The 20,663-nt window shown below is 32.7% G+C and overlaps 3 protein-coding genes across 5 annotated transcripts in view; 1 reads left to right on the top strand and 2 right to left on the bottom strand.

Annotated features, from left to right (window-relative positions):
- Positions 1-4,722, bottom strand: part of LOC126972351 (28S ribosomal protein S5, mitochondrial-like) — a 52,323-nt gene extending 47,601 nt beyond the window's left edge. For all 3 annotated transcript variants that reach the window (XM_050819039.1, XM_050819038.1, XM_050819037.1), the window contains exons 1-4: positions 4,488-4,722; positions 4,191-4,410; positions 3,940-4,073; positions 719-813 (exon numbers count right to left, since the gene is read on the bottom strand). In XM_050819039.1, coding sequence (XP_050674996.1) covers positions 719-813; positions 3,940-4,073; positions 4,191-4,410; positions 4,488-4,623 — 585 coding nt within the window. In that variant the 5' untranslated portion in view covers positions 4,624-4,722. The remainder of the gene's footprint in view (positions 1-718; positions 814-3,939; positions 4,074-4,190; positions 4,411-4,487) is intronic.
- Positions 4,723-5,305: 583 nt separating this feature from the next.
- Positions 5,306-12,905, top strand: LOC126972359 (zinc finger protein-like 1 homolog). Its single transcript, XM_050819047.1, has 6 exons — positions 5,306-5,530; positions 5,626-5,737; positions 5,825-6,018; positions 8,567-8,810; positions 11,250-11,373; positions 12,588-12,905. Exons 1-6 carry the CDS (start codon positions 5,429-5,431, stop codon positions 12,769-12,771), a joined length of 960 nt encoding a protein of 319 aa, XP_050675004.1. The 5' UTR covers positions 5,306-5,428; the 3' UTR covers positions 12,772-12,905.
- On the bottom strand, positions 12,884-14,902 carry LOC126972336 (tubulin--tyrosine ligase-like protein 12). The gene has a single exon (XM_050819015.1). The coding sequence runs from the start codon at positions 14,790-14,792 to the stop codon at positions 12,951-12,953; it is 1,842 nt and encodes a 613-aa protein (XP_050674972.1). The 5' UTR covers positions 14,793-14,902; the 3' UTR covers positions 12,884-12,950.
- Between the last annotated feature and the right edge of the window lie 5,761 nt (positions 14,903-20,663).

Genomic DNA, 20,663 nt, shown 5'->3' with positions numbered 1-20,663 from the left:
GAAATAGATATTGACAATCGAACTTACTTGACCTCAGCATCTTAACTTGATTGGCAACTCTGTATAGTATAATTATTATAAATTAAAAATAGTACATCTATATTCTGAACATTTGGATTTTTTTAATATGTTTTTTTTTCGTCATCAATTATAATGTTTTAAACAGCAATGGATTACCACAAAATAAAGCCTATTCTAACAACTTGGCAATCCCAATTAGACATAGTTAAGCAGAAAGGGCTCAAACCACACTTTAGTCAAAATAGAGTTAGTATGGCATTATACTCCTGGTGGTCGAATCTGTCATGTAGTGAGAAGCCTATTTTTAAAATGTACACCGAATCTGTTTTTTTTGGATATTTATATGGAAGGTTATTCAGAGCTGAAACTTCAAAGACTTATAACTCAAAAGTGCCTTAGTGTGGTTTGAGTCCTTTCTGCTTAACTACATCCAATTAACATTCAAAAGCGTGTGAAGACTTGGGTCTTCCTTGGGGAAGCTTTTTAGGGTTCCGTAGCCAAATGGCAAAAAACGGAACCCTTTTGTTCGTCAGGTCTGTCTGTTTGTCTGTCCGTCCGTATGTCACAACCACATTTTTCCGAAACTATAAGAACTATACTGTTGAAACATTTCACATACAGTGGACAATCTAAAGAATCTAATTGAGTAATTAAGTAATAAAATTAGAGACAATTCTGGTAGAGGTAAAATTCTCACCATGGCCTGATAATTTCTAGTGCGCCCCAGACTACCCTTCATTATCAACAGGGATCTCAGCTGCAGCACTATTGTGTCAAATCCTTCAAATGTATCTGTAAATATAAAACGAATTGCTGTTCGTTAGTCTCGCTAAAACTCGAGAACGGCTGGATCGATTTGGCAAATTTTTGTCTTGAATTATTTGTGGAAGTCAAGAAGGTTTAAAAGGTGAATAAATATGAAAATGTTCGAAATTAAATAAAAACCTTTGATGTGTCCCCCGTCATTCACAAATCAAATTGAAAGAATAGTTTACAGTGAATAACTACTTTTTTTTTAATGAAAATAAGGGACGAGACGGGCAGGACGTCCAGCTGATGGTAATTGATACGCCCTGCCCATTACAATGCAGTGCCGCTCAGGATTCTTGAAAAACCCCAAAAATTCTGAGCGGCACTACAACTGCGCTCGTCACCTTGAGACATAAGATGTTAAGTCCCATTGCCCAATAATTTCACTAGCTACGGCGCCCTTCAGACCGAAACACAGTAATGCTTACACATTACTGCTTCACGGTAGAAATAGGCGTTGTTGTAGTACCCATAATCTAGCCGGCATCCTGTGCAAAGGAGCCTCCCACTGTATAAAAATAACTAATTAGAATCTTTATATCGTTCAAAGTTTCTCCGGAGGAAAAAAAAATTAAGTTTTTATTCTTATTACTTTATATGGCAATACAACATTTGCTGGGTCAGCTAGTCTGTAAATAATAATGTTTTTAACTTTATACATTTGCTAGTGATGAACATTACTGACACATTCCAGTTAACAAACCTCATTTTCAATGTAACTCTATGAAAAATGTTCGAGCCTGAATTGCTTTTAATCCCGACCATCTCGAAACATGAACATTGATTTTTCGATTTTCTCATCAAGAGTTTATATTATGTATTATGGTTCTATGTTCATTCATTAACCAAAATAATATAAATCTTTAGTTTGTTTGTCTTTTAAACAACTAACCCTTTGTATATCTAATATATAAAATTCTCGTGTCATGGTGTTAAACATTGAACTCCTCCGAAACGGCTTGACCGATTCTCATGAAATTTTGAGTGCATATTGGGTAGGTCTGAGAATCGGACAACATCTATTTTTCATCCCCCTAAATGTTAAGGGGATTTTTTTTTTAATTTTTTTGAGATTTTTTTTAAATTTGTTTGATTCTGAGTCAGCATTAAAAAATACATACAACTTCAAATTTTCACTCATGTACAATCAACAGTTACTTTTGTATCGCGATTTTAATATTGGCAATACAACATTTGCTGGGTCAGCTAGTATTATATATACAATGTGAACCAGAAAGGGTATAACATCCCTCCAATGGTATGTTATTTGGGTCATATGCAATAGTATGGTGATGTTTAAGATTTAATAAATAAATAAAAAAAAAGAAAAAGACTTCCCTACGAAATAAAAATATTATTTTTCAATTTCTTTTCTTAGACAACCCTAAATTTAAAGAGACTGCCAGTTTTAGGCGGGGCCTTTGTTTATAAACAGAATGAGGTCACCTACCTATGGACTTAAACATAAACAATAATCTATGATTAAGGAGTATGCACACTACATGAAATGTGGCTTGTGTCTATGTTATTATTCATTCATTTTTTACTTCCTGTTATGGAAACAAAATAAGCAATTACATAACATTACACAGTTTCACGTCTGTATTCCTGAAGGGTTAGAGGTGTATTTTTTCCACCCACGTTTCACTATGTTTAATTCCCACATAATAGGGGGCGAGCATCTACATTTCTGAACTTTGGGCTGCTAGTGAGAAATTTCCTACGAAAAACTCAATAACTGCCCCATTCCATACACAGGCCGGGTACAAAACCCGGTCCGGGAATGGAGTACATATTATTAATATGAGGATGGTCAAAGATCCATATTTGACAAAAAAAATCAGTGAAGAACAATTTCTTAATAGGAGTCTATTAGAATTACCTTTATTGGATAAAACATTTTTGAATTAAAATGTCAAGACTCATTTGCCCAGTAATAAGAATAGCTACAGTGCCATTCAGACCAAACCATAATAATGCTTACACATTTTTGCTTCACGGCAGAAAAAGGTGCCGTTGTGGTACCCATAATCTACAATTACAAATTTGGAATTATTTTCAATGTAACTTGAAGAAAACTTCAAATAATTCTACATTGAAGTATGTGTATATGCCTTTAGAATAGACATTAACACACACACAGAGCAGTAAATATCCTGTTTCAAAGCACAGTGTTTTATTTAAATTTGTAACACTTGCGGAAATCAGAGTAAATACTAACAAAACATAGTTTCATAATAAGATTAGAATTAAAAAAATCTTTATTGGGTAATACATAACTACAGTAAATACAAATTTAGAAGTATTTTCAATGTCAGCTAAAGCAAATGCACATACAAAATAACTTTTGTCTTCATGGCAAAATGAGAACACAAATTGATTCACAGCTGCAATGAATCGTAGGCATTTTACTATTATCTGATATTATGTCACATCTACATTTTTCATCTGTTTAAGGTCAAAGAGAGTTCAAAAAAACAGCTGATTAGGGTTGAGGGAATCATACTTTTTGCGAAAACTTAGCACTTTAAATATTGTATTTAATTATAATGCTAATTCATTTCTGACTTCACATAGTCATTAAAGATGACCTAAGGAATGTCTGGTTCAATGCATAGTATACCCATTTAGTTTCACCTTGTATATCATGTGAGTCTTTTTTGTTTTAGATACACCAACAGTGTTCTTTGCGGTGAATTCTCAGCAGTAACATATTTCTTAGTTTCCGAAGGGAAGATTTAATTTTTGCCATACAGAACAAACAGACTGTGGGTCTGGAATGACCCTCCACATGTCATCGCCTCAAGCAACCTTATAGATCAGCAATGCACTGTGGTCTTGTTTCAAGGAGCAATCAATTGTGAACTCTAGTAACCCACAAGCTCATTTTTTATTCCATCGAAAATGCTTATACACATCCATTACTAAATAGCAACACAAAAGTATGTAAGTATACCAAAAAAATGTGTTATTTTAGCACATATAGTGACTTGATTGACTCCTCAAACTTATAAAAATGTAGCTGCTATCAATATAGTACATATGTTAATCTTAGGTTATAATGGCTAAAAAGAAACAATAAAATTTTTTGATATGAAGTATACTCACCATCCCCAATCGGATCAGGAGGGCCTATACTACGGCCAGGCATAAAAGTCCCAGACCATCCCCTTTCAATAGGACTCAATTTGAATCTTCGGAACTTTGTCATAGAATCTCTTAATTTGATGAGCTTTTCCATTCTGTAATATTATGTATTCTAATAAATAAAAATATACCAATTAAAAAAATCATGATTACTAATTTTATTTTGGCTTTTCATTAAATAGAATAAAATTTTGATTGATATAATTATGTACCTCTCAGGATCATCAGGTAGACTCTGCTGTTTTAGCAACTCTCTACCTCGTATAACAGGTGCAGATAAACCAGGCCATAGCATATTCACTTTTCCTACTCCTATTACTTGACCCCGATTTAAGTCTCTGATTCTTATGCGACCAGCGCCCCTTCCACGGCCCTTTTTAGCTCCAGCATTACTTACAGATGTTACTGACTTCCATAACTTTTCTGCGGGCACTAAAAATATTCACATTATTAGCCCAAGGCAGACATATAAGTCGTTATATGAAATATTCCACAGGCGGAAAACTTACACTTGTTGAAGAAATTTACACATACTAAGGGTGAGGTTCCAAAATTTTTAAGGTTATTGTTTGAAATTGTCTTTTGGACATTGATTTGTTTAATAGTTGCTTTGAATGTATTTCCAATATTAAGCAATTTTAACATGATTATTAGTGATGATCTTAAGGAAAAACTAAAATATAAGCAGTAAATACATGTAGGTAGTTACTATATTGACATCACAATTTCAAAACAAATCACTTTTTAGTTTTTATCGCTTGTCTGTCTGCTGTCACTGTCAATTTATTCAATTTGACAGCGCAACGAAGAGTAAAAAAGTTCTTAGAGTGAATGAATGAACTAACAAATGAACGCAAAGAATACATAATAATGGTTACGAATGAAGCCTTCCAAGTCCCAATCAGTCAGTCAGTGAATCAATAGTATAGGAAATTCACACACACACAGCACGGACTGGCCAGACTCGACAAAATTTATACTAAGGTAGTTGTGATGTCGCACAGAAAACAGACGCGAAGATGAGGCGTAGCGACGTTATTTTTCATACATTGATACATTAATCTCGAAAACCAGAGCAAATCCTACAACCACAATGCATAGTTCAGTACTCTCTATGCAACTAGTTAAGTTATTACTTGTACCCTAAATGTGGTTAAAATAAAGTTCAGACTATTGTAATTGTACAATAATTTATACGAAAAACTAGGTCTATAGACTATAGCCTGCCAGGGAGAATTAAAAATAAAAGTCACGTAACGTGGCTGGCAGTGACAGATGACAAACGACAGCTCATTGCAATGAAGAAATGAATTAGTCGTGGAATACAAATACATTGTCAATGTCGATTGCGGTTTACATTTTAATATATAATAATAAATATTGTATACGTTTATAGAGATATTGTTATGAATTAATTTGTTGAAGCTTTAATATTATTAATTAAATAAGAATGGGGCTCTGCAAATGTCCTAAAAGAAGAGTAACTAATCAGTTTTGTTTCGAACACAGAGTTAATGTTTGTGAATATTGTATGGTGACAAATCATCCAAAGGTGATAAATGTTTTTGAAAATATATTGATCAAATTAATTCTATAAATATAATTACTTCCAATATTGTATACTAATAAAAGATCGCATGGTTCCAGTGCATAATTCAATCGTATTTACAATGGTTACAAGACAGCGACTACAATCCAATTTGTGAAATCTGTACAAGAAATTTAGGCGAAGCAGAATGTATTCGTCTTACGTGTTATCGTACGTATTCTACCTTCCTTTATAAATTTTATCTATTTCCTAACTGTTGCACCGTAAAGTTTCCATTAATTAATAATTGTGTTTCAGATGTATTCCATTGGGAGTGTGCAGAATCCCTGTATCGCGGGCTTCCAAGAACAACTGCACCAGCTGGGTATCAGTGCCCTTCTTGTGCTTCACCAGTTTTTCCACCATCCAACTTAGTATCACCTGTTGCTGATGTTCTTAAGGAGAAATTAGCTGGAGTTAATTGGGCTAGAGCTGGTCTTGGACTACCCTTAGTAAGTTTATATGTATAAAAGTTATGATTTAGTTTGATTACAAGATAAGTCAGATATACAGGATGTCCCAAAGTTATGGGACATGAAGGGAAAGTACCTTAAACATCTCAGATAGGGTATTTTACTAAAAGAAGACTATGTTATTTTTAAAAGGTAGTAATTCTGCATTCAAAGATTTTCTAAAAATTACTTGCCTCAGGTGGGAAGCGAACCAACTTAAATGTAAAAAATCACCCCTACTTTTATGATATGTAGATATGAGAAAGTAGTCAATTAAGTGGGTATTTTTTTGTAAATTAAGTAATTAAATGCTTAAAATGTGATGCCCCCTATCTTACGCAAATCTCCAATCTTTTAATGAGTCCGCTGCCTTTTGATTTTCTTATCATTTTATGGTGAATACTCGATATGATATGGCACAATTCTGTTTGTAACTCACCCACATTCTCGTATTGCTTTTAAACTAAAAAATAACTATGCTATAAAGTATTTTAATTATGAAGTGGGTACTTATTTACAAATAATCAATGCTATGTATGGAATGATAAAATCTCTACTTTTCGGACGTCATCGTCAGCAATAAATAACTTTCTTGAAACTTGACTCAAACATTTTACGTTGCTCCTTTCTTTTAAAATACTATGTTACTTAAGAAGAGTTATTAGTTTTTGGCCATTCTTTCGATTGGCATCATAAAAGTAGGGGTGTTTTTTTACATTTAAGTTGGTTCGAGTCCCAGACAAGGAAATAATTTTTTAGAAAATCTTTGAATGCAGAATTACTAACTTTTTAAAATAACATAAAGTCTTCTTTCAGTAAAATACCCTATCTATGATATTTAAGGTAATTTCCCTTCATGTCCCATAACTTTGGGACACCCTGTATACTGACATGATTGGCCAACCATTTCTATATTATTAGTTTAGTGTATTAGTTTTTTTTTTGTAAATTATACATAAACAATTGAAATTTACGATAAAAATATACAATTATGTATGATGTTCTTGCATAAATATGAAACAATTATTTAGTTGTCAGAATTCAACATTTATCATGTTCACACTAACAAGGAACTTTTGAAAACACCTTCAAAAACAATGACAACTCAAACACTAATTTCAATATTTCTTCTGACTTTAACAGTACAAGTCTCCAATGATAGATCTTTGACTAGATAGGATACCTAAAAACGTAATAATAAGTTCAGATTGTTGAAAAGTGAAAATAATTTACAGTACCAACATATTTTATCTAATATCAAATTTTTATTTGGAAAGGGTGGCTATTACTCTAGTAAGACCTTATCCAAGATTTAACTATTATGTTCGCCATTCATACTATATAGCTTTAAATAAGCCTTGCAGCATTTACAAGCCACATTATCTTACGCAAACATCATTTGGTTAGTAAGTTGTATTTTCCAAGGATTGTTCAATTTATACATTATACATTAGTGACAATTAGAGGTGGTCGTTAAAACAATAAACTGTTTTTACTAACAGTTTTATATTCGTTAACAAATTAACTGTTTTTCTTCAACAAAAAAAAACCTGTTGAACATAATAAGCTAATAAATTTAATCAACGTCTACGCACGTAACTCGCAATAAATAAAGAAATTTAATGCCTCACGAAAACAGCTTAATTCAAAACAGTTGACGAATGTTGACTTGATATTATATTGACAAAATAAAAATCTAAATTATTAATAAATGCATTAACCGATTTTTCAATACCCGTTGACGATTTAACAGTTTTTTAACCTGTTGACCATTGACAAAAAACAGTTAAATTAAATTAATTTAAAAACCTTCATACTAAAACCTCTACAGTGACAATAGCAAAGGAGATGCAGAAGAGTTCAATCTGCCTCAAGGCAAAATCTGCAATATGATTTTATTCCAACCACATGAGTTCAATGCTCAGTCAGCATTCACAACTAATACACTAATCTAATCAAAATTTTACCTGTGCATCTTAATCACTTCACTTTGGTAGTTGTTGGTTCATTTTCAAACAGCCAAACTGTTGGCTGACACTTTGTCTCAGGGTCATATTGATCCATCCAGGATTTGTCACCTGTTGCAATCTGCAAGCCTGCTTCAAATTTATTGATATGTTTTCACTGATACCTCATTATCCTCAGTAAAAGTTGTTGAAAAACAACCATTTCTTTCATCATTGAAATCATAAAAAACATCACACAAAAATTTTCCTGACACAGATACATTTTCAATGAGATATGATAATTCAATTTAGCTCTCAAAAAATAATATTTTTCTTCATAAATAATAACATATTTTTAATTAATTAGAAAGAAAGAAAAAATGTTTATTGACGTCATTATACATTCTGGTAATAGTTCTTAAAGTTATACTAATCTAATTATGATCTAATGACGCCAATGGGCCCCCAACTCAGCATAGTTGTGGTTTCGAAAGAATCCACAACTGTGTAATTACAAGTAACCAGGGATTCATACTTATAAACTTCTCTCGCAGTACTGTCTGAGTATTGAAATAATGGTAAAATACATAATTACATTTTAGCTTTCTGATGAACAAGACTTAAAGGGTGCAACTGCCACAACCAGGCGAAGTCATTCACCATTAGAACAGAGCCAGTATTTTACAAGCACAGTGGAGTCGCAGAGAGGAACACCTGTTGGAGCCAGTGATGATGAGATCCCTAACCGTTCTGCAACCAGCACACCACATTCCATTGTTCAAATACCAGATGATCCTGTTAACATGTATGATGGTACCTCTATGAAAAGAAGTGATAATTTACAAGGTACTTATATTTTTTTGTATTTTGCTTTATTAGCTTTTTTAATTATGTAATCAATATGTTTTTGTATGTTAATTAAGTGTCGTGTATGATGCCCAGATCGCGTATTTCATCAGAACGGTTTAGTTCGTTTTAAACCAACTTCAAAAAAGGAGGAGGTTCTGAATGTTTTTTGCCTCAAAACTTTCGACTGGGTCGAACCGATTTTGATAATTCTTTTTTATTTGAAAGCTGGTCCAGATCTGACAATGGCATCCATAAGGATAACATAAAAGTCTTAAATTGGCTATAAGTATGTGAGCGATAAATTTACGAATAACTCAATATCGCGCCAACTGATTTCGATAATTCTTTTGGTTAGGTTCTCATTATGAGATCCACGACAAAGTAACAGAACTCTTCAATTCTTAGTAGCAAATTAAAAATACTCGGCCGAATATTTTTTATGCTATCCGGGTAATTCGAGTCACCTACCGTAACATCGTTATGGCCAAGTAATTGTCGTAGTCAAATGATCAATGGAACTCCTTAACGACTTACAGTAAGGATTCGATCTGTGGCAGAATTTCTAACTGTCTGTAATTAAATTACAATGCGCTTACGTTCATTGTCTCATTGCTGAGTTTAGTAGATCTACACATATTTACACAAATTATGAAGCTACAATGGGGTGCTCACATAAAAAACTTGTGTAATCGACTTAGCTCTGCAGTATTTGCGATAAAAAAAAGTAGGCAGCTGACAGATGTTGAAACGGCTAGACTTGTATATTTCAGCTACTTTCATAGTGTCATGTCTTACGGAATTATATTGTGGGGTAGGGCTGCAGATATTGAAAACATATTTGTGCTGCAGAAAAGAGCAATTCGAGCAGTCTATAAAATGCGTTCAAGGGATTCATTGAGAGAAAAGTTTAGTCAAATAAATATTATGACAGTACACTGCCAGTACATATACGAGAACCTCCTATACGCCCATAAAAATATTAGCCAATTTAAAAAGAATAGTGATGTACACAGTGTCAATACTCGAAACAAACATAAACTCGCAATTCCATCTACTAGGCTCCGTAAAATTGCTAAATCTTTTAAAGTGGATTGTGTTGTATTTTATAATAAACTCCCAAATGAAATTAAAATGTTACCTATTAAAAAATTTAAATGTATCGTAAAAAATAAATTAACATCTAAGGCCTATTATAGCGTGAAAGATTACTTGAATGATAAAGATAGTTGGAATTCTAAATTTTGTTAATGAATATTGTTATACTCATTTGAATGCTATTGTAAATTTTGTACTTCATCCTGACTTGCACTAAATAACTTATAAAGTTTTACTGTGAATAAAGATTTTTTGACTTTGACTATTAGTGTACTTCAGATTCACTAAAAACCAAAAAATAAAATAAAAAATGACTTCAAAACACTTCCAAAACAATAAGTAGATATAATATTATGCACTAAAAAGTATAAAAATAATTGCGTATCTTTAAATCTAATTAATTACTCTTGTTCTAGTTACGACTATTGTTATTTTTGGAGTCGGCTACATGTGCTTGACTCTCACTCGCGATATGAGAGGCGAGAGCGGGCCGTGGCGGGAGGACACCAATTCCAAAAATAACAATCTTATCTTGATTTATTAATTAGATTGTATAAAAATACGCAATTATTTTGATACTTTTTAGTGCATATTATATCTATTGTTTTGGAATAGTGTTTTTGAAGTCGGTTGTTTTTACACACGCTTTTTATTAGTTTTACCTGTATGTATGTTTGTTTGTACCCGACTCATTTGAGCTCGAATTTCACCCACTTTAAACGGCCATATTTCGTTCAAACTGCGTAGATTTACCGAAGACCGATGACAAAACATTAATTTTATAAAATTATACCATTTTTTAATTTGCAAAATAAGATGTTTGCTAATTTAAATAATTTTCACCTATCGTCTATAAGGCAGGAATTAAAGGTTATTTTAAATTTCAACTAATATTAAGAAAATGTCTAATACCAAAAGAGAATTTTTATTTTAATAATGAAAATTATAGTTTAAAAAAACACGCTTTTTTTATGAATAAACCAAACTAAAAAGTAGGAAAATTTTTCTATTTTTCCGTTCGGTTTTCTATAAAAACGTGTATTTTAGGTTTTTTTAACTAGCTTTTATGTTGTTTTTTTTATTAAGTATATAATGAAATTATATTAGTCTCTCTTTTCGACTAAAAATCATATAGAATCATTTCTATTTTCAACACATTTAAATTCAGCTTAGTTATTAATGTTCTAATTTAGATAAATCTTGTTGTAATTCTCTTGATAGCAGTCATACATTATGACTTATATTAATGGCTTAAAGGTCTCGTTACCAGGCCATAAAATCAAAAAAAAAAGACTAATATTAAGTTTTAAAAAAATTCTCAAAGTAATTTTTTGGTTGCAGCTGCCCATATACCGAGAAAAGCATTAAGATCTAATGAAGAATCAAGACCATTAATGAATTTTGATCATGATGAAAATAAATATAAACAGAAGTCTACATTTGCTTGGATAAGCAGATGGTGGAAGTAAGTCATTTATTACATTCAAAGTTTTCTTGTCACCTTGAGTAGTCTGACCGTCCTGTTTATGACACCACAGACTGGGAATGAAGCGAACACCCTCAGCTTCTTTAATTATAAATGTTTCTTGTACCATTTCACATTGTAATCCATATTATTATATATAAAAAAGCCCACTGAGTTTCTTGCGCCCATTCTTCACAGGTCTGGGCCAGTCTTTTTTTGAATGGGTGGTAGTTTTTGACGTTCAATAAGTGATTTTGAATCCTATTTTGAATAAAAATATTTGAATTTGACAGTTTTGGCCCTAGTTAGTTATATTATAGGTACATACTTTCCTGATTATTTCATAATTATAAGATCTTATACATATTGAAACTAAGATTCAACTTTTTGTTTATATTTCATAAATGAAATACTATGTCAAAAACCATTCAATAGACGAAAAATATCAGTGATTTTTGTGTCCCAACACTGGTATCTGGATGACTAGTGCACTTTGCACAATATGAAGAACTGATGGCTTCAGCCAGGGCACCAAATATAAGAGATTTCCACATATATATTGACTCTTTATATGTCTGGAACCATAAAGCGTAGATACTTGAAATTTGGTAGAAATATTCCTTTCTCCGAGTAGAGACCAGCTAAGAACAGATTTTACAATATTCCATCTGTAAGTTTTTTATTATGAACAGAACAACCTGTCAGGTCAGCTAGTAATGTATATAACAGCATAAAGACAGTTAAGAGAAGTCAGTCACACCTTTGAAAGAAATAACTTTGTTAGATGTGAGATTTATAACCTCCTATCTCTCTTCATTATAATCCAAGGCTCATTTTAAATCATATCCAGTTCGTAGCTGCATTACATTTATACCAAATTGTTAAATTAGTTTATGAATACCATATCACTCACATATGCTGATTACTACTCATCTACTTGTACTTACATATTGGGTTTTAAATTAGGGCTGTAGCTCGCAAATAAGATAACAGGCACGATTATTGTTCATTGACTTTTGTTGTCGATTTTCACCATAATCATCCTGTTTAAAGTAAATCCTCCATTCTGAGTTATTGCTAAAGTGATTATACCTGAATTTTCTTCCTCTCCCAAATGAAGTTCATAATATGATTAATGGAACTAAACCCACATTTTTCTATGATATTTCATGTTTACCAAAATATATTACATAACTCTTAAATTATATTTACAGAAATACATTACCCTCTTCTCGCATTAGAAGAACTGGTGGTCTTTGCAGGCGTTACTGGATAGCTGTGTTTCTAATAATAGCTGTCATTCTAGTATTATTTGTACTCAGTGATAGAGGAGTTGATGAAGAAAGCCCATTCAGTAACATACAAGATCAAGACAGTATAATATTGCAAAAGAATTAAATATTATTTATTTGTAAAACTATTTATATATATATTTATTATAAATCAAGCAAATATTAATTGTGTATAAATTCTAGGCATATTATGATTAACAATATTGAAAGCTGTACAATTCCAATAAATACTGAAGAATATCTGTCATTTTATTTCCAACTAAACAATAAACAAACAAGCTTCATTTACATGATTTTAGTGCAACTGTCTACATCTTTGTCTAAAAATAATACTGAAAATACATCATTATAAAAATCTGGGTAATATTCTGCAGCTCTTTTACAGTCAGGCATCCAATTTACTTCCAGTAATTTAGGCTGAATGCTTTTTTGATCACCATTTTGATGCCAAGAAAGCATTATATCGGCAGCATAAAGTGCTCTAGATTGAGGACTCTTAGCAATGGCCAAAGGAGGTTGTTTAGATGTTGCTGCTATAAACAATTCCCTAAACATATCTTGAATTAATTTTTCAATATTGGTCCAATCATAGGAAGGATATTGTTCAGACCAAGCAGTTTTGAAATCTTCACATAATAGTCGAAAGAGTGAAACCCCCTCAGTGTAATTCATAACAGTAAAATGTCTTTCATAATCTTCAAAATCTTTGAGTTCAAATGCCTTATTAGAAAATCTTAGGAAAAAGTTATTGTAAATGTAAACCTCAGTAGGATTTACTGATTTTAAAAGTATAACATATCTCACATCAAATTTTACAGCTCCAATGTTTGGCCGTTGAAAGAGAACTGGATTTTCAATATATTTTTGGGCAATTTTTGGCCCTGTTAATGGCAATCTACAAAGAAAGTCTGAGTTATCAGTTATATATGTATCTAATCCTCTTGCTAGATTGTATGGCTTACAAATCCAATGGTTATTGAACTGAAGCTTTTTCCTTTGCATGTAATAAGCTACTAGATTTGGTAGTTCAGTCTTCATATTAAATGTTGTAGGAAACCAAATGGGGCTTGTTTCAAAAATTTTATCATTAGTTTTATTACTTGTGCACCTCCTTGCAATAATAGCTAACAAATCTTTAATTGTTATAACATATTCAAATGGAAATTGATTAATAAATTTGTTGGGTGAATTAATGCTCAACTGTTCATATTCTTTGAAATGACCTAAGTACCACAGAATGTCCGCCTCAGCTTCATTGTCAACAATTTCAAAGTCTGGTGATGAAAGATGCTCATTTATAATATCATATTCTGAGAACACTTTCAAAGGATTGTTTGTGACATTTCTACTAGATACTTTGTCCAAATCTGGTAAGGATTCAACTATATGGCCCTCCAAAAAGTACTTCTTGTTAGGTTCCTCTTGTTCAAATAACTCATTAAAATGTTCATAGCACTTCCATGGAATTAGCATTGCTTCTCTTTGAAGTGGATTGTGATATTGGGCTTCAACAAAATCCCTTGTTATTGTTTCACCTTCTTCAGTAAACTTTGTAGGAAACAAGAGTGTGTATGTAATCTGTTCTGGAATATGAATAAATGGTACAGCCCGGAAGTTGGGATCATCTGAATGAGTAATCCCTGAACCTAGTTCATCCATTATGTACCATACAGGAACTCTATCTTCTGCTGATAATTCATTTCCAGCAACTGAATAAGTATTTGCATACTTCCATATCTGCTTAGAAACTTCATCAATTTGTTCATCAACTAAGTTACAAGTTATACCCATTAAGTTACACATCCTTTGTAAAAGACCAGGCACATTTTGAAGGCTTCTTTTGATATTATTTGCTTTAAATGTCCAGGCATGATCAATTAAATATATATGACTAGAATCTGCTTGATCAATATCACGTATTGCAATCACACTCCACAGGGGATCATATGGTTTCTTTTCTACATCTTCGTAATCGATCTGTACTAACTGAAACGATAATCCCGAGTCGAATATTTGATTGTTTAGTTTTTTGCAGAGTGTGTACCAAAATTGTTCCGGTACACCTGATAGCATCAGCTGAGGTTTATGTAATGCTATAAAAGCGTTGTACAACGAAATTCCGTCCATGACGAAGTTAGTCAATAAATTCTAATAAAAATAATACAATAACTTAGCTTACCTAACCTAAGTCACAAAACACTTTTACTAGCGCACTGCGGCAAATAAATGTAGGTAAATTTGAAATTGACTAATGAATAATTGAATAATGACACTGAAAGATTAAGAAATGAGTACTGACTTACCTATATATAATTATACTCTTTGATACTGACTATTGAGTACATGCAAAGAGAATTTAAACACTACGTTCAAGTACATGTACGAAGTAACATGTAACATGACACCTCGCTCTCTCGATCTTGATTCTTGACAGTTGCGAGGGCAGTAGCAAAAGCAGAGTTGGTTTAATCGTTAAAAATGTCAACGTTAATCTAAAATTTTAATTAACCAAAATAATAATAATAAAGGATAAATTAAAAATTGAAAGTTACTACAGCGTTTGATGTTAATTTAACTATTTCACTATTTGTGAATTTAACATAAGAACAACATTATTTTTATTGAGCGCAGCTCCCACCGGGTGACTCCAATTATTGATTTCTGTATTAGATTATTTCTCGGCCATTTAATTCTAAAAATGTTTGAACTTATAGAAAGCTTTCGAAATTTTTTAGGTTATTGACTGTTGTTTTTCATACCGAACCTATCATAAATAATTGGTTTCAAACAAAATTTTTATTCTTAAATATTTAACGAATGTACTTTATACTTAATTTAAATATGGTCGGAATCGCAATCTATTCCTTTTTCTTTTTTTGAGAACTAAATATACTATTTCTACAACAGCAGCTACGTCCTCTTTATCGGATCTCATTTTTGAAATGAAACAAAAGTCAAAAACAGGTGCAGCCGACGTACTATTTTGCTAACATGTTTAGTTATACACGGTGAAACTTTATGGGTATACTATTTATACTTTGCACCAGACATTCTTTAGGTCTTTAGGACATCTCTAATGACTATGTGAAGTCAGAAATGGATTTGCATTATAAATTAATACAATTTTTGAAGTGCTAAATTTTCGCAAAAACTCTGCATCCCGCAACCCTTTTCAGCTGTTTTTCTGAACTCTCTTTGACCTAAAACAGACAAATAACGAATAATGTGACATAATATCAGATAATAGTAAAATGCCGACTATTTATTTTAGCTGTGAGTCAAATTATGTTCTCATTTTGCCATGAAGACGAAGTTATTTTCAATGTGCATTTTCTTAAGCTGACTTTGAAAATCATTCCAAATTTGTATTTACCTAGGGTAAGGTGGGGCACAGTGTTACAATGCATTTATCTATGTTTCTGATATTTATTTTTATGTTGCTGGTATACAGTTATCACAACCTCATGCTTATGAGGCCATCATTGAACAGTTGTAATCGCTTCAGTCTGTACCACGTTTTAGAAAGAACAAACAAATATCGAATTTATGTGATCAAATTAGAAAAAATCAGATCAAATTTATTGATTTTCTTCATCAAATTTATTGAGTTCTTAGTGTATTATGTAAAGGTAAGTGATTGTGATTTTCCTCTACTCGCTCTATTAGCTTCAAAATATTAAATATATAATTGTGTGATGCTGAATTTAAAACTATCGGAATACCCCCAGAACTGATTAGTTTTTGCGATAAGTACTGTAATACACTGTATGTATAATATAGTAGTCATCAAGCTATTCTTGATAATATGTATGCTAAAATAGTAAAAACATTATCATATGGAGCTGCTATATCATATAAGAATAGAATATTCAAAAAATCTAACCACATTATTGGGTGGAATAAGTATGTTAAGGGGCCTCACAAAGAGGCGCGATTAAAATATCAAATATGGGTTCTTGAAGGACGTCCCCCAAAGGGTAAAATATATGATGAGATGACAGAAGCTAGAAATTATTTAAGTCCAAATTAAAATGGTGTCAGGATAGGTAGGATCAGTTTAAAATGGACCAACGTGCTTCTAATCAGGCTACCAAAGATTTTAAAAAATTTTGGAATAATACAAAGAGCGTGAATGTTAAACCGACCTTCCCTGTATATATTGGTGATGCAAACGAGCATAATGAAATTGCCAATAATTTTAAAAACCAATTTTGTATATGGTCACCCCTGCATTCCGATCTGTACAAGGTGAGCGATGCTGAGGTCTTGAATACGCATGAAAACAAAAATACCGGCCAAGTGCATTTCGGATATTATTTCAAAAATGCAACGTGGAAAATCTTCTGGGTATGACAGTCTCAGCATCGAGCACTTTAAGTATGCTGGTGTTCATCTTCCGCGTGCTCTCTCACTGTTTTACACTTTGTGTATAGGTCATTCATATTTACCGGAAGCATTAATGCGAATTATTGTCATCCCTGTTGTGAAGAATAAAACAGGTGAGACTTCTGACATGAGCAACTACCGTCCCATATCCCTTGCTACAACCGCGGCTAAGATACTTGACAGCTTGCTCAATAAGCAACTTGGTAATTATATTCAAATCCATAATGCGTAATTTGGTTTTAGAACCGGTACGTCAACGGAAAGTGCTATATTAGCGTTAAAGCATACTGTTGGGTACTATACCAATAGGAAAACCTCAGTGTTTGCCTGCTTTCTTGACTTTTCTAGGGCGTTTGACCTGGTGTCATATCCAGTACTGTGGGACAAGATGAGAAGTGCAGGAGTGCCAGAACAGTTCACTGCCCTAATCAAGTATTGGTATACCAATCAAAAAAATCAGCTTAGGTGGATGGATGCTCTGTCAGAAGAATATCGATTAGAATGTGGTATTAGACAGGGATGCTTAACGTCTCCGTTACTCTTCAATCTTTATATAAATCACTTGATTGAGGAACTGAGCAGCACACACGTTGGATGCCACATAGATGAAACCTGTTGTAATAATCTTAGTTTCGCAGATGATATGGTACTGCTTAGTCCCTCAATCGGAGGACTTAGGAAGCTTATTTCCATTTGCGAGACATATGCAGCGGCTCACGGCTTAAAATATAACTCATCAAAGAGTGAAGTTATGATATTTCGAACTCCAAAACACAAGTCACGAAATTATCCTTGCTTATTTCTCGCAAATAAAAAGCTAGAGATAGTTGATAAGTTCAAATACTCAGGTCACATCATTTCGAATGACTTAAAAGTTGACTATGACATAGAGCGGGAGCGTAGAGCGCTGTCAGTGAGGAGTAATATGCTCGCCCGCAGGTTTGCTCGAAGCACAAATAATGTTAAAGCATTATTATTCAAAGCATTCTGCCAGTCTTTTTACTTGAGCGGCTTGTGGGTGTCATATTCGCGCGGGGCTTATAGCGTTCTACGTGTCACATATAATAATGCGTTTAGGAGGCTGTTGGGGCTACCATGGCGTTGTAGCGCTTCTGGAATGTTTGCATCTGTGGATGGTTTCCATGCCATAATGCGCAAAAAGCATCTTCGTGTTAGCAGTAACAGCATCCTAAAGATGATTGCTGCCAGAGCTGACTGTTCCTTCCAAAAACACTGGATACAGTTAGCTCTAGGTTTATAAATATATTCCACTAATAATATTAACGTAGTACATAAGAAATATTGTTACTAATACATTTACTAATATATATGGAGGTCTCTCTGAATTAAATAAATAAATAAAACAATTTTAAAGGATTAAAACGAATGTAATTGTAACTGTGTTTTTACATTTTGTATTTATTTAAATATGTTATGTTATGCATTTATTCGGCCTGTCTGCGTTAATACTATTTGAATTGTGCTTTAAATCACGATATTTACTGCTCTGTGATTGGACAATGTGAGAAAGACATTATCGGGAACCGCAAGTAAAGGCACCCACCCTACACACTGCACCATTTTTAATTCATTTTTTTTATTTTTATTAATGTAGGATTAATTGAAATTGAAAATTGTGTATTTGTAGATTATGGGTATGGTACCCTTTTTCTGCCGTAAAGCAGAAATGTGTAAGCATTATTGTGTTCGAGTCTGAAGGGTGCTGTCGCTGGTGTAATTACTGGGCAAATGAGACTTAACATCTTACATCAAAAATGTTTTATCCGATAAAGATAATTCTAATAGGCTCCTATTAGGATATTGATCTTCAAGGATAAATTTAGTCCAATATGGATATCTTTGATCATCCTTGTATTAATAATAGGTAGGTATACCAGTCAGGCTTTTTGCCAAGCCTGGGAATGGATTGGGGAGGGGGCAGTTATTGGGTTTTTCGTAAGAAATTTATCAGTAGCAGCCTGGAGTTTAGAAATGTGGAAGCTTGCCCCTTGTTACGTGGGAATTAAACATAGTGAAACGTGAGTGGAACAATTGCACCTCTGCCTTATGTGCTAATCTCTTGCCTAAGAATGGTACGTACCTACGCTTTGCTTATGTTTAAGTCCTTAAGGTTACCTTATTTTATTTACAAACAACGGCTCCGCCTAAAAATGGCGGTCTCTTTAAAAGTTAGGATAGCCCAAGAAAAGAAATTGTTTTTTTTTTTAATTTCGTAGGGGAGCTTTTTTATTTATTTATTAAAACTTAAAACATCACCATACTATTGCATATGACCTAAATAACGTACAATTGAAGGGATGTTATACCCTTTCTGATTCACGCAGTAAAATTGGTGCAGCAGACCCGGCTTTACATCTATAGCCTACTATTATTGTTAACACAATATTAGTAAGCTATGTTACATCTGAACAAGATCTGAAACTTCTGAATCATGAAGTCCATCAACCAGTCAAACGACAAGTGACAACGGTAGGAGACTAGGTTTTTTCTTAATTCATTGTATGTAAGAAGAATAAGAGAGGTATGAAGGGTAGAGGACTGTGGTAAAGATAAGGAGAATCATCTGTGTATTGAAAAAGAATCCGTCAAAATGCATTAAAATAGGGTTGCATAAGGGTAAATCTTAAAAGAAGCGCCAAATATAAAATAATACTTTCATTGGTTAACGCGAGTGTTACATATTTAATTTTTAAAACACTTTTATAGGATAAAAACGTGTGTAATTGTAACTGTGTTCTTACATTAGATTTTTGTGTAAAAGTTACATTTTTATTTTATTTTTTATGCTGTGGGTTAACTAGAACGTAACTGTGCAACGTAAGTTGTTGAAATTTTCAATAATTAGCTACTTTAGTCGACAGTAATATTATTTTTTTTAACTCGGCACACTTCTTATGCAACTGCTACATTATAATATTAACTAATGTTTAATTCTACTATTTATTACATGGCAACATTTCTCCTTTTTGCTTGCTTACGTTATGTTTAGACTTATTGGCATAAAATCAAAAGCATTTAAAGTGATCGTTAATTAACAAGACGTCAATTTATTAGAAAATGAAAAGCGGACTTGGCAGCCCTAGCGGTTTTACTTTATAAATTAAAAATTACTTTATAAATCCCTTTTTTGTATCTTTGACCGCAGTATCCAGGTAGCTAAAGAGATTTTAGAAATCGCCTCCTTTTTTTTAATTACAAATAATTGAATTGTTCAGCGGCTCCAATCATAGACGTTCAACTCATATCAGATCAGCTATCGCAGATACCACCGGGAGTTCTCAGAGTAGTTGATACGTAAACCGAATCCCATCACCGGACACACAAAACACATGTAAGAATGAATATACATATTTAATATTTTGGTAGTGAATACTCAAATACCTATCAAAATATACAAAAATTGTTTGAGTACTGTTTGTCAAATAAAAATACAATATTATCTCAAAAACTGTCCTAGGTACAACAGGTTCCCCTACTTTAGAATTGTGGAATTGAATGAAAAAACAAAATATTCTTTCAACGATGATATACTGTCGTCTGTCTTGTCGACGAGAGTAATACCTATCTATTTTTGTTATACCATGTTTGCAC

This window comes from Leptidea sinapis, chromosome 26 (genome assembly GCF_905404315.1).
Source record: "Leptidea sinapis chromosome 26, ilLepSina1.1, whole genome shotgun sequence".
Lineage (NCBI taxonomy): Eukaryota > Metazoa > Arthropoda > Insecta > Lepidoptera > Pieridae > Leptidea > Leptidea sinapis.
Note: the sequence above shows the minus strand (reverse complement) of the source record. Positions and strands in the feature narration are given on the sequence as shown.

What these genes read in the sequence shown, in the direction of transcription:
- LOC126972336 (XM_050819015.1), bottom strand. Translation starts at nt 14,792, where the DNA reads ATGGACGGAATTTCGTTGTACAACGCTTTTATAGCATTACATAAACCT.
- LOC126972359 (XM_050819047.1), top strand. Translation starts at nt 5,429, where the DNA reads ATGGGGCTCTGCAAATGTCCTAAAAGAAGAGTAACTAATCAGTTTTGT. An exon ending in TGGTGACAAATCATCCAAAG is followed by an intron (nt 5,531 to 5,625) that starts GTGATAAATGTT and finishes GCATGGTTCCAG; the next exon opens with TGCATAATTCAATCGTATTT. An exon ending in TATTCGTCTTACGTGTTATC is followed by an intron (nt 5,738 to 5,824) that starts GTACGTATTCTA and finishes ATTGTGTTTCAG; the next exon opens with ATGTATTCCATTGGGAGTGT.